General features: G+C 65.5%; 2 protein-coding genes across 2 annotated transcripts; both read right to left on the bottom strand.

The window, feature by feature from the left end:
* Nucleotide 1: 1 nt before the first annotated feature.
* On the bottom strand, nt 2–3273 carry CHLRE_12g489350v5 (uncharacterized protein). Its single transcript, XM_043067892.1, has 4 exons — nt 2917–3273; nt 1304–2769; nt 633–1021; nt 2–284 (listed from the first exon to the last, which is right to left on the bottom strand). The coding sequence occupies exons 1-4, from the start codon at nt 3060–3062 to the stop codon at nt 183–185; spliced, it is 2103 nt and encodes a 700-aa protein (XP_042918043.1). The 5' UTR covers nt 3063–3273; the 3' UTR covers nt 2–182.
* Nucleotides 3274–3321: 48 nt separating this feature from the next.
* On the bottom strand, nt 3322–12313 carry CHLRE_12g489400v5 (uncharacterized protein). The gene is made up of 20 exons (XM_043067893.1): nt 11992–12313; nt 11711–11773; nt 11339–11459; nt 11124–11161; nt 10885–10895; nt 10461–10610; nt 9914–10058; nt 9584–9608; nt 9132–9345; nt 8241–8871; nt 8023–8076; nt 7723–7812; nt 7420–7464; nt 6927–7062; nt 6598–6741; nt 5917–6047; nt 5503–5612; nt 4988–5095; nt 4598–4709; nt 3322–4051 (listed from the first exon to the last, which is right to left on the bottom strand). The coding sequence occupies exons 1-20, from the start codon at nt 12031–12033 to the stop codon at nt 3914–3916; spliced, it is 2508 nt and encodes an 835-aa protein (XP_042918042.1). The 5' UTR covers nt 12034–12313; the 3' UTR covers nt 3322–3913.
* Nucleotides 12314–12331: the final 18 nt, after the last annotated feature.

Below are 12331 nucleotides of genomic sequence, written 5' to 3'. Positions count from 1 at the left end.
CGTCCCCGTTCCCATATGTACAACATTTGAAGCGTCCTGGTAAAAGCACTACGGTGTGCGCTCAATTGCTCGTCCCCTCCACCACCAACATTTCTACGCCACAGCGGCAGCAGGTGCCCTCAACTCGCCAAGCGCCTCACAAGGTTGCCTCCATGGCAGGGTCCGCCGGCGGGTCGGCCCCCTCAGTGCCGTTCGTAGGGGAGTGTGAGGCGCCGCAGCTGCATGCCGCGAAGCACCCGCACCGCGGCCGATGACACCGAGCTCAGCGGCACCAGGTGCAGCTCCTGGCGGGGCGGTAATGGAAGCGGCGGCGCCGAGGGGGGCGGGTTGGGGTGCAATTCCAAGGGATGGGCTGTTCGGGAGGTCACAGAAGTAGTGGGCAACCCAGCGGGGCCATCTTCGGCCGTTGCCCCCACCGTGCCCGCCGCAGCCGCATCCTGCCCTGCTGGCTCAGACCCTGATGCCGCCCCCCCCCCCCCGGCTTCCAGCTGGCGCGGTCGCGGGAGCAAACCCAGCGCACGCAGGCCTTAGGTCAAGAAGTTGGCTTCCGACCACCATCCGCGCATCCCCTCCCCGAATGCCCCATCCCCCGAACACGGCACAGACCCCATCGTTGCCGTGACCTCCCTCACCTCCAGTGCAGGGCAGCTGGCCGCCAGTGCCTCCACATCCGCGCTGCCCAGCTTCAGGCCGCTCAGCGTCAGCCGCCGCAGCGACTTGAGCCCCGACAACGCCGACAGCCAGGGCGCGTGCCCGCCACCCGTCCCCGGCCCCTCTCCTCCTGCACCTCCCCCCAAACCTCCTCCTGTAGCGCCTGCCATTCCACCCTGGGGCTGCTGCTGGCTCCGGCCCCCCCAGCCCTCCGGCGCCGCCAGGGCCTCTCGCTGCCGCGCCTCGTTCATGACTCGCAGCGTGTCCAGCCGCGGACACGCCTCGGCCAGCTTGTGTATGCCCAGGGCCAGGGCCAGGGCTGCCTGAGGCAGCAGCCGGTTACCCCAGGCCGCCTCCACGTCTCCATCACCTGTGTGTTAAAGAGAGCACAAGGGCAAAGGGTCGCTCGAGGAATGAGGGCATGTCAGCCCGCGCCTACATCAAAAGGCAGCTACGTATCTGATGATTTCTGCTCGAGCACAGCGAGTTGTCGGAAACCAAGGTTGCCTGCGTTCGGAGTGTTCGTTGTTGTTGGCGTGTGTGTGTTTGGTCATTGGGGCCCATGCGCCGCATGGGCGCTGGGCCCGGTTTAGTAGCGGAGCGCGGGGAAACCAAAATTCATGCCCACGCAAGTTCACAAAGCCCCACCCACCAATCTCCAGTTTGGGGTTGCGCAGCTCGAACACCTCCAGGCCACCTGCCGGCAGCTGCAGTGCCGCCAACGCCGCCAGCGCCATGCCACCTAGCCCACTGTAGCGCAGCCGCAGCTGACGCAGCCGTGGCGGCAGCGGCAGCAGCAGACGCCGCCACAGAGGCGGAGGCGGTGGGGCGCCACTGGCGGCTGCTGCCGCAGCGGCCGCTGCCGCCTCCTGCGCAGCATCCGGAAAAGCCATGGCTGCGGCGGCTGCCGCCGCCGCCACGGCGGCAGCCGCCGCGGACCGGAGTGCAGCCGCTGCAGGCATGCCCACTGGCGCCCCCGCTGCCGCCACAGCCCGTGCCCCTCTACCGCCGCCACCCCCGGTTGGCCCTAAAACTGCTGCCTCCAGTGCCGCCGCGCCGGCCTTGGCCGTCACTGCCGCCGCGCTCGCTGCCAGCGCAACCGCCGTGACGCCCGCCGGCGCCAGAAACCGCTCCAAGCTCAACGACACCAATGACGTGGACGCCACCAGCGCCGCCGCAGCGTCGCCGTCAACCTCCAGCCGCCGCCAGCTCAGCTCCGCCAGCTGCGGAAGCGCCGCCGCCGCCGCCAGCAGCTCTAGCCGCCAGGCCGGATGCGGCGCCGACCCACCTTCATCCAGCTCCAACCGTGTCAAACGGGTAAGCGATGTCAGCCCGGCGCCAAGGTGCCTGGCTGCGGCGCCGCCAGCCGCGGCCGCCTGGTCTCGGGCCGCTGTGTCGGGCCCGATGTCGAAGGCGGGGAGGCGTAGGTCCAGGGTGAGGGAGCGGAGTTGTGTGAGTGTCGGCAGCGCGGCCGCGGCGCAGGCCACCCCCAGCGCGTACTGGTGCTGCGCCACTGCCACCAGCTGTCGTAGGCGCTGCTCGCGACTTCCCTTAGCCAGGCGCTCATCTTCCTTCTTCGCGGCCGCTGCCTGCCCTGCGCCGCGCGCGCTCGTTTTCGCCTGCTCACGCTGCCGCCGCAGGCTACCATTGGCCTGCCGGCTGTCTGCTGCACCTGCCGAGTGGCTTGCCTCCAGCAGAGTGCTATCGTCAAGGGCCGCCGCAGCCACCAGCACCTCCGCAGCCGCAGGGTCGGTGAGCGTCCAGCTCAGGTGCTGCAGCCGCTGGCAACCAGCAAGCGCCGCTGCCAGGGCTGTAGCATCACACGGCCAGCCACTACAGCGCTCCAGTTGCAAAGACCGTAGCGTGTGCCTGAGGGGAGAAGTGGCGAGGAGCCGTGGAAGGGCAGAGAGGTCGGGGCCGTCCGCGAGGGCGAGGGTGGAGAGGCAGGGTGCGGCGGCGGTCAGCGCCTCCACAGACGCCGCTGTGAGGGGGAAGTTCTGCGCGCTGAGGGTGGTGAGGGACGCGCTCGCGGAGGGCCCCGTAGGGCTCGCTCGCGGGCTGGTGACATGCTGCCCGTCGTTGTGCCTGGAGGAGGCAACGCACTGCAACGCAGCAACCCTGTGCAGGGTTGAGCGACAAGCGTTAGCAGGCACGCCAAACAAATGGCCGGACGTCCCACAGGCTCTGTTTAAGAGACACCCTTGTCACCAAGTAAATCTCACGAAAGCTGCTACCGTAGTCCCCGGCCCCAGCCCCGGCACTCACCCGCGCGCCTCAGCGTCACGGTCGGAGGGCGACAGCCGCAGGCTGAGGAGGCTGGGTTGACAGCCGTGCCCCACGATTTTAGCGATAGCGTCAGTTGTGTGCGACAGGTCGAGCGCAATGAGAGCTCCCTCAGCGGCGCCTTTCATCTGTGATACCACGCTTATCCCGGGCTCCTCGCGGTCGTGGGATGCGCGCAAGGAGGTGCAGGCGCCCCGGACTGCTCGCCGCTCTCGGGCCCCTAAATGCGGTCTTATCCATCGGTAGATATTGGACAGGTCGTGCTCAACGGTCGGCTCCATCACCGGTGAAGCGATGCTGGTGTCGGCCCCGGGCTCCATTTCGCGCGGGAATAGTTGATCTAAGGCACCAGGGATTTCTCACGTGAATGGTGTAATAAGATGCCATATATTTGCATTGTGTGTGGGCACAACCAATCCATCCGGAACCAGGAAGTAAGGAAGTTCGTTCGCACCATGCCCCTCGGCCGCGGCGGTAATACCCAACAAACCACCAGCCTGCATGATAGTTCCCGAAACTCCTTCCCTCTCCTTTACATGACCGTCGGGGCCGCAAACGCCGCACCCGCCCGGCACTTCATTATGCACACACGTATGCGCACCCGAGATGTGCTTGACACAACATCCCGTCGATGTCATTGCCACCCCCAACGTGCCGCAACGAGGCTAGCTCGGCGACTACTCTTGGGTCGGTGCTTCGCCCGCTCCTGCCAATGTCACGCTGAACCCTCCATCTCCATTAAACTTTCTCATACGTACGGTACACGACACGTTGCAACCCCCGCGCGCGATGCCGGGCCTTGCTGGGGCCTACCACAGCAACCACCCTGGCATTTAACCACGTGTTCGGTGCATCCGGGCACCAGGCGCCATGTCCTAACGTCCAGGTATGCGCATACCCCCGCAACCGTGCTTGCTCACAAAACCGTTCGCCCTGCCAAAATACCGCGCGCCTGACCCCACTCCACAGGTCATCATCATCAGGGGAAGGTGGTCATGTTGACTGGGTAGGGCGCGGTGCGAAGAAGCGCGGGCGTGGCGCAGGGCTGTCGGCCGGTGGCGGGGTGGCCGGGGTCAAAGGAGCCATCGTTGCACAGCGCCGCGCCAGGATACACCGTCTGTGGAGCCGGGGGGGGGGCAGTGGAAGGGGCGTGCGGCAGGAGGGGTCGCATCAGCGGCACACCGACCGTATTGTGGCATATACTTAGCATTGACGAGCTTAGAGAGCAGGGTCACACAGGTGTGGCTGCTGCGGGTTTTCCACAGGTTCCCTCGCTCGGCAGGCACGTCCCCCCCCTTGGAAACTCGAGGGTTGCACCCCCGCAGGTCGCGGGCGCACATCCTATCTGCAGTGCCAGGCCCCCACCCGCATCCTGTACCGCTTGTCCAAACATCCTTGCAACCCCTCCTGTCTTCATCCTGTTGCCAGGCCCAGCTCTGGTGGCTTGGGGCAAGCGCCGCCCAGTCCACCCCCAACACCTCCACCCATATGCCTCCCCCTTGCCTCCCTACATGTCCCTCAGTCACCATGCTGCCAACGCCTGCCCGCCCCCTCGCGCTCTGTGGGCCGGCTTGCTCCTGGTTTGGTCGGGTTTGCAATAACCTACCCCCCCCCCACCCAACCCCCCCACACACGGCCTCACACAAACACGCCCCCGCCACACCTGCTGTCCCAGCGTCACGATGCTCTGGCTCTGCAGCAGCGCCAGCGCCTTCTCCAGGTACGCCATCACCACGTCCGGAGCCACAGTGCCCTGGCTGCGGTACTGCCGGTACCTGGAGGGAGGGGAGGAGAAGAGGATGCGGGAGGATGGGCAGGGGGGAGAAGGTGGAGGGATGCGGGGGAGGGGGAAGGGGACACTTGGGGAGGAGTAGGGCAAGGAGGTACAGCTTTGGGTTCTTGCCAGAGCAGGTGCAGGCGTGGGGTGGGATGTATGCGTCCCAGGTGATGTGTAGATCGTGCCCCCACCCAAGCGCCTGGCGACACACGCACACGCACACGCATATGCACATTGCATATACACACACACGCACACGCACACGCACACGCACACCTCTGGGCTATGTCCACGTGCTGCCGGATGGCTGTGTCCAGCAGCTCCACGGTGCCGGCGGGCAGGCGCGTCAGGTGCGGGTTGGCGGAGGAGCCGCCGGGAGGGAACCTGGTAGGCCGGGGGGCCGAGGGGCCGGGGGGCGGGGTTGTAAATACGGGGGGGGGGGGGGTTACATTCATGATTGTTCAAGAAGTGAACGCGCAGCCAGGCACAGGGGGCGAAGGAGAGTGCGGCACAGGCGGGCGGGTGGGGAGGGAGATTGGGGCGGTTGCGGTCGTGCTTGGAGGTGACGTGGCCCCACCGTGAGGGTCGGCTGCATGGTTTGGCCGTGAAGGTGCGGCCGTGAAGGTGCGGCAGGTGGCGTGGATGGCGGCCTGGCCCCGGCGGCCCTTGCCCTGGGGTGTCTCACACTACGGTATGTTTGCATATGGCTGCACATACACACGCACACACGCAAACGCACGCACCCACACTACTTTGCGCTATGTTTTCCTTGTGGCTTTTAACACACGCACCTGTGCAGCGTGTCATTGATTTCGCGGAACAGCGAGTTGCCCAGGCCCAGCACCCGGTCCTCGTACACCGCCAGGTGCCGGGTGTGGGAGATGGAGGGGGCGTGCACGCCCTGAGGGGGTGGCGGAGGAGGGGGAGGAACAAAGAGGGGAGGCGCGGGGTGGTGGTGGTGGTGGTGGTGTAAATACCAGCCCAAGCTAAACCAAAACCAACCGGGGGGCGATGGACAGCAGGCGCGGCAATGGCAGCAGCGGCGTCCGTTACAAACGCGCTGGTGGACACCCCCACATCCACAGTCCGCCGCCGCCCAGTGCGCCCAGGTGCGGAAGCACGAACGCAAACCCCCGAAGACGACGCAAGGCTGCGGCACCGCCCGCCGCCCCCTGCCCTGCCCTGCCCTGCCCACCCCGCCCCACCTGCGCGAACAGTGCCGCGGTGGCCCCCGCGCATATGAGCAGTGTGGACACCCAGCTGGCGAAGGTCTTGCCGAAGAAGCCCCAGTTGACGCCGCCAAGGCCCTCCAGCAGGCCCACACCCACAATGCCGCCTGCAGCGCGTGGGGGCAGCGAAGCGGGGGAGGGGGGAGGGGGGGTTAGCAATTCGTGCGACCGGTGCGTATCAAAGATGGACGTGCCGACGTCCAGGGGTAGCCACTCATGCGATCGGTGCGTGTGTGGGGTACTTCTCGCAATCCCAAGCAAATCAAGACCCAGAAGCAGTGGGCAGTGGGGGGCAGTGGGGCGGGGGCATCAAAATCAGCACGGGGTGCATCGCCAAAGGGGGCAGCATGTGCCAGACAAGGTAGAGCACAGAAACACAACACAATCCCCTCCCAGTTTGCTCCCCGAAAGCCGCCTCCCCCGTCCCCTTCCCCCCCACACCCCGTGCCCTGCCGCTCCATTCGTTCCTCCTCCCGCCTCCTCCCGCCTTTTCCCACGCCTTCCATGGACGGCGCCACCCCTGCCCTGCCCCCACACTTGCAGGCCAGTAAGGACTGAAGACAGAACCTCTTCCCACTTGCTGCCCCCCTCCGGCCCCCTGGGCCCTACCCCCTCCGGCGCCCTGGGCCCTACCCCCTCCGGCGCCCTGGGCCCCACCTGTGATGCACTGGCTGCTGCTGGTGGGCAGGCCGTACTGGCTGGCCACCAGGATCACCAGCGCCGTGGCCAGTTCCGCACAGAAGCCGCGGCTGGGGGTCAGCTTGGCCATACGCGTGCCCATGGCGCGTGTCACCTGGTAGCCTGGGGGGTCGCGGTGGAGGGGAGGTTTGGGTTTAGGGGGTTTACATTACATTGTTCATGATGGGGGGTCGGGGTTTGCGGTAGTTGGGGGAGACCACCGTGCCCTGCCCCACCGTGCCCTGCCCCAGCCCAAGCCCCAGCCCGCCGTGCTGTGCCGTGACGTGCCTTGATGTATCATGTCTCACCGTAAGTGGCCAGGCCGGTGACCAGCCCGAATGCGGACACCAGCACGCACCACACCGGCGCCGCCACCTTGAGCGGCAGTGTGCCGGTGGCGTACACCGCATACACAGTGGCCAGCGGGCCCGCCATGTAGCCCACCTGCGAGGCATGCGAGGTACAGAGTGTATGTGTGTTAAAAGAGCACAAGGCAACTAATACGCACAGTGTATGTGGGTGAGGGCGTGCGGTGTGGGTGGAACAGGTAGAAACGCAGATGCAGAGGGAGGCACAGTGGATGCGAGGTTGGTCGTGCTTGGAAGTACGGAGACAGGACCCGTTTCAAGGGGCTGGGGCGGGGCTGTTGTAACCATCCCCATTGCGGCCGCATAAGCTGTGCCAGTCGCTGAAACCTACCCAGTCCCAACACCTGCCGCTGGGTTTGGCAAGTTTACTCCACACACACCCGCACTGCGGCGGCCCCACACACCGCACATGCCACCGCGCCACGCCACGTACCTCCCCAGCCCCGTGCGCGAAAATGACGCATATGGCCGAGAACACCTGCGGCGGTGGCGGAGGAGGCGGGAGGCGGGGCCAGGAGGAAGGATGGGGGGGGGGCGGTCATCATCGCGGCCACCCTACCAGAGCCGGCGCACTGTAGCCGCAGCCACAGCCGCAGCCGCCACGCCAACCATACCTACGCTGTACACACAAGTAGACACGCCAACCCTCCACACTCCCCCACACGCCCCCATGCACGCCCTGCCACACACAGACACACGCCCCTCCACACGCCCCCACCCCTACACACGCCCGCACCTGCAGGTAGCTGAACACGTACTCGGCCCGCGCGTCGAACTCCTCCGCCCCCGCGTGTATGGCGGCCACCAGCGGGTCCTCCTCCACAACCTGTGTGCGTGCGTGCATGTGTGTGTGTGTGTGTGTGTGTGTGTGTGTGTGTGTGTGTGTGTGTGTGTGTGTGTGGATGTGTGTGTACGTGCAAGCAGTAGCGGTGGGAGCAGAAGCACATGCTCATATGCGCACGTGCCCACATCCACACACCACATCCCTCCTTTGTGCATTTCCCCCGCCCCCACCCCCCAGTGCCCAAGTGCCCACCTGGTGGATGTCCACCTCCATGCCGTACATGGCGGCCTTGCGGATCCGCTCCGCCTGCGCGCGGGCAGCACGTGACGTGATGAGCGAACGTGAACGTGAACGCGATCGGAAAGGCAGCCACAGCAATTGGGGGCACGAGTTGCACATGTCGACCGCATGGGCAATAGTCCGGGTGAGTGATGTGCATGCTGTGCGCCGCCGCCACCGACACCACTCACCCATGCAGCAACGCGGCTGCGCTTGCCGTCCGCCCCCAACAACGGCGCCGCCGCTGCCGCCACCATCGCGCCCGCGCCGCTGCCGCCGCTGCCGCGCCGCGCCGCCTCCGCCGCCGACACACAGGCCGGCCCGCCCTCCACCCCCTCCGCCAACGCGGTGTACGCGTGCACGTGCACTTGGATAGGCGTGGCGCCGCCGCTGCCGCCAAGATACTCCGGGCCGTGGCCCTCCTTCTGCTGCCCCCCGATCCCCGCCACGCCGCTGCCCACACCGGCCGCACCCACGGTCGTACGGCTGCCGCGGTTACTGCGCTGTACGGAGCCGTGCTGACTCGGATGGTGGTAGTTATACACGTGCCCGCGATGTGGGTCGGCGCCGTGCGGCGTGAGGTCGTCCCCCGGGCCGCCGCCGCCGCCGCCGCCGCCCCCGGCTCCGCCGGCCCCGCCGCCCAGCTCGCCGCCCACGCTGCCGTCGTTGTCGCCGCCGCGCGCCGCAGCGCCGACCTTACGCAGGTGTGTGGAGACGTGGAAGTGGTTGGCGGAGGAGGTCCCGGTCTCGGCGGCGCCGCCCGGCCCCCCGCCTGGCGCGTCCAGCGCCGTCAGCGGAATGAATGCGGCCGCGCCCCCGTCCCTGCATGCGCATGCACATACCGAAATACGATACTGTTCAGCACCCACAAAAGGAAGCCACACAGAGGCGCTCAACACAGCCGTTAGCTGTACCAGTGTATGTGTGTCAGCGAGCTGGCCTGCTAGCCGGGTCAAGGATCAAGTCAACACAGCTGTCATCACAGCCGATGACTAATCAGCACACGCCTGCATGCCACGCGCCGCTGTCTACATCAGAGGGCCACCAGGCCCGCTGGGGCACAAGAGCACACGCACACTCACAGCAGCGCGCTGCGACTTGAGTCCCGGCTGATGCCGCCGCCGCCCGGCGCGAAGTGGCTGGCGGCGCGGCGGCGCAGCAGTGGCACCGCCGCCAGCGCGCAGATGGCGGCGGCGGCCACGGAGATGACGCCCGACACCCAGAGCGACGTGGCGTCAGACCAGTCCTTGCCGCCGCCGGCGGAGGCGTGGTGCTCCGCTAGCATCTTGCGCGCGCCTGAGAGGGTTTAAGACAGGTTTCAGGGCGGGCGGGCGCATACGTGTGTGTGTATGTTTGTGTTGCTGTTAAGGCGGTTGGGGTAGCGGCGCGTTCCAAAGGCGTTGGTTACCCGTTTGGCTGCCGCCAACGAGCCCGGCGGGCCGCAGGCAGGCTGAGGGCAAGCAAAGCACGGACATGGCAAGACAGTGCCATCCATCCATCAATCCTGTGAGCCAGAGACTTGCCGCGCACGCACCTTTGGTGAACACAAAGTACATGTTCTGCAAACCAGGGGGTCACAAACAACAGCAGCCGGGCGTGTGGCACGTGTCAGTGTGTCGCGACTCAGAATGCATCCCCTTGCCTCCACGTACACGAATGCAGTGCGCCCTCCCTCCCTCCGCTTCCTATCCTCCCTCGTTGCACCCTAGCTAGCCGCGGCTCCCTCATCGCCGCCAGCACACCGCCAACCCCCCCCCCCCCCGTTGGGAGTGATGTGAAATCAGCCCACCCACCCACCCAACCCCGCCGCCTTCCCGCCGCCTTCCCGCCGCCTTCCCGCCGCCTCCCCACCGCCTCCACTCACGATCCAGGTGGTGAACAGCACCAGCGGCGGCAGGAGCCACAGCGCCCACGCCGCGGCGTCATGACGCCGCAGCACCGCCCGCCGCAGCAGCGCGAACAGGCCGGCGGAGGCGGCGCCCGTCAACACCGGGGACACGAACCAGGAACTGAGAGGGCGGGGTGTGTGGGGGGGATGGGTGGGTGGGTGGGTGGGTGGGGTAGCCATCCATGGGATGGTGTGTATCAAATATGAAGTGAAGTGCCGACGTCCAGAGGTACAGCGGGCACACGCGACGCATTCCATACCGTTGTTTCGCCAGCGGCAGGCTGCTGGCTCCCCCGTGTTTCCGTGGCGGCTAACGCTAAAATGGTGGGGGGTATAACGCGGTTGCGCTTTTGGAACTATGCACCTCTCAAGGAGGGGGTGGTTGGGAGCGGGCATGTGGGTCAGCATGTGTGTGTGTGTGTGTGTGTGTGTGTGTGTGTGTGTGTGTGTGTTTGTGTGTTTGTGCGCGTCAAATGTGCCAGAAAAGCGCAAGGACAAGGAGAATGAAACGACCGTCACTCACGCGATGATGGGCACGACGCCGTTGTAGGGCGGGAAGGAGGTGGGGTCGGGCGAGGCCCAGTTGACTGCGGCGCGGCCGCCGTACACCAGGCTGAAGCCCATGATGGCGCCGATGATGGCGTGGGTGGCGGACACGTTCATCTCCCAGTAGCTGGTAGTAGTAGGGGGGGAGGCGGGGCGGGGGTGTGGGTGCGAGGGACGAGAGGGTGGAAATTAGGCGGTGGGCGCGAGGGGTGGGGCAAATGAGGGATGGGTGAGGGCAGGCACGTGCGTGCAGCGCTGCAAGGGGGCGGGGCGCAGGGCTGGGGGTTCGCATGCAGGGGCAGACTGCGCTTGGAGGCACAGCGCCTCGTGTGTGCGTGTGTGTGTGTGTGTGTGTGTGTGTGTGTGTGTGTGTGTGTGTGTGTGTGTGTGTGATGCCTCACCTTGCAAGGCCCTGGGGAGCGCGCGAAGCAGTGCATGGCGATCCGTGCGCGGGGAGTGAACAGGAGAGCACAGATTAAGGGCGAGAGAAAGGGCCGGTACACGCCGTGCAGGAACAGACCCCTTTATTCATCAGCTGCCTACACTGCCCGGGCACTAACACGTCCTCGGTTGGTCCGTATGGCTACCGTATGGACACAATCTCCCATACCCCCGCACACCCTGTGGTGACAACGCGCACCTGCCACACAAACCCCACCGCCAGTGCGCAGACCATGCCTGCAAAGCAGAGAGGTCAATGGATGCCAGCAGAGTTAGCGAGGGTTAGCAGAGGTCACCATACCACGCCCCCTCCCTTTCCTGATTACCTCCCCTTCATGCGGCAAACTAGCGACGCACTCGACGGTACCCAGTACCCTATCACTAGCAGCTCCTCCCACTCACACCACAGCTCACCGTATGCGTAAATCTCTGGGTCCCGAAGGAAGAAATCTATGGATGCAATGCCACCGGCAATGGTGGATGTGGACACTCGGCCCAGCACCAGCGCCCCCGTGAACTCAAACGCAGCGGCAAGCTGGGGGGGGGGAGTGTTCAAATGGGGATTTTCAGCCATTTTGCGGTTCTTCGGGAACGGGATGGACAGTGGTGCCTGCAGGGTAGCTCCGGCACTCTTTCTGAGGTGGTCGGGCAGAAGGTGGATCCCAACAGCAGCCACAGTGCTACATGCGCCACGGCCTGCGCTGCTGCACAGAGGTGTGTGTGCGCCGCCCGCAAGCCCCGTGACAGGACTTGAAGCGCCCAACCCTCAAGGAGCGCCCAACCCACCAGCACTGCTTGCCGCAGCGTCAGCGTCTTGGCGCCAACGCTTGTGCCAAACGCGTTTGCGACCTGGATTCGTCGTGTCGCAGGACCAAGGATATGCGGCAACCGAACTACAGGTAAAGGGGTGCGCTGGGCGCGTGTGGGGTCTGACCTCCAGGGACACGACAGCTGGCGGTCAAGGCTTGCGCATAGTCCTGATGTTTGCTTGTTTATTGACAAGTGATGAAGCTAATAGTGATTGCCCCAAGCACCGGCTTGCTTTTAGCTCGCAGAACACGACTCACATCGTTCGCTCCTGTTGCCCAGCCGAACGCAAAGGCCGCCATGCTTCCACATACTACCAGCCACAACAACTCAGGCAGCTCAGCAGCCATTTGTGTAGAAGGGACTATGCGAGGATGGCTTGCTTCATGAACGTTGCCAGCCGGCCTGGCAGACGTAGCTCAGCATGTGATAAGCTTCTCACGTTTCATGGTTGCAAACTATATACGCAAATTACGACCGATTGCTACCTAGGCACCCAAGAGGTGTTGTGCAGGCCTCCGTTTTTACGACGCATAAAACTGAACACACAAAGCCTCGCATGACGCACTCGCACACCGAATCTTAGTCCATCTTATACCC

Source organism: Chlamydomonas reinhardtii, chromosome 12, assembly GCF_000002595.2.
Source record: "Chlamydomonas reinhardtii strain CC-503 cw92 mt+ chromosome 12, whole genome shotgun sequence".
Taxonomy (NCBI): domain Eukaryota; kingdom Viridiplantae; phylum Chlorophyta; class Chlorophyceae; order Chlamydomonadales; family Chlamydomonadaceae; genus Chlamydomonas; species Chlamydomonas reinhardtii.
This window is presented reverse-complemented; position numbering and strand designations above follow the sequence as displayed.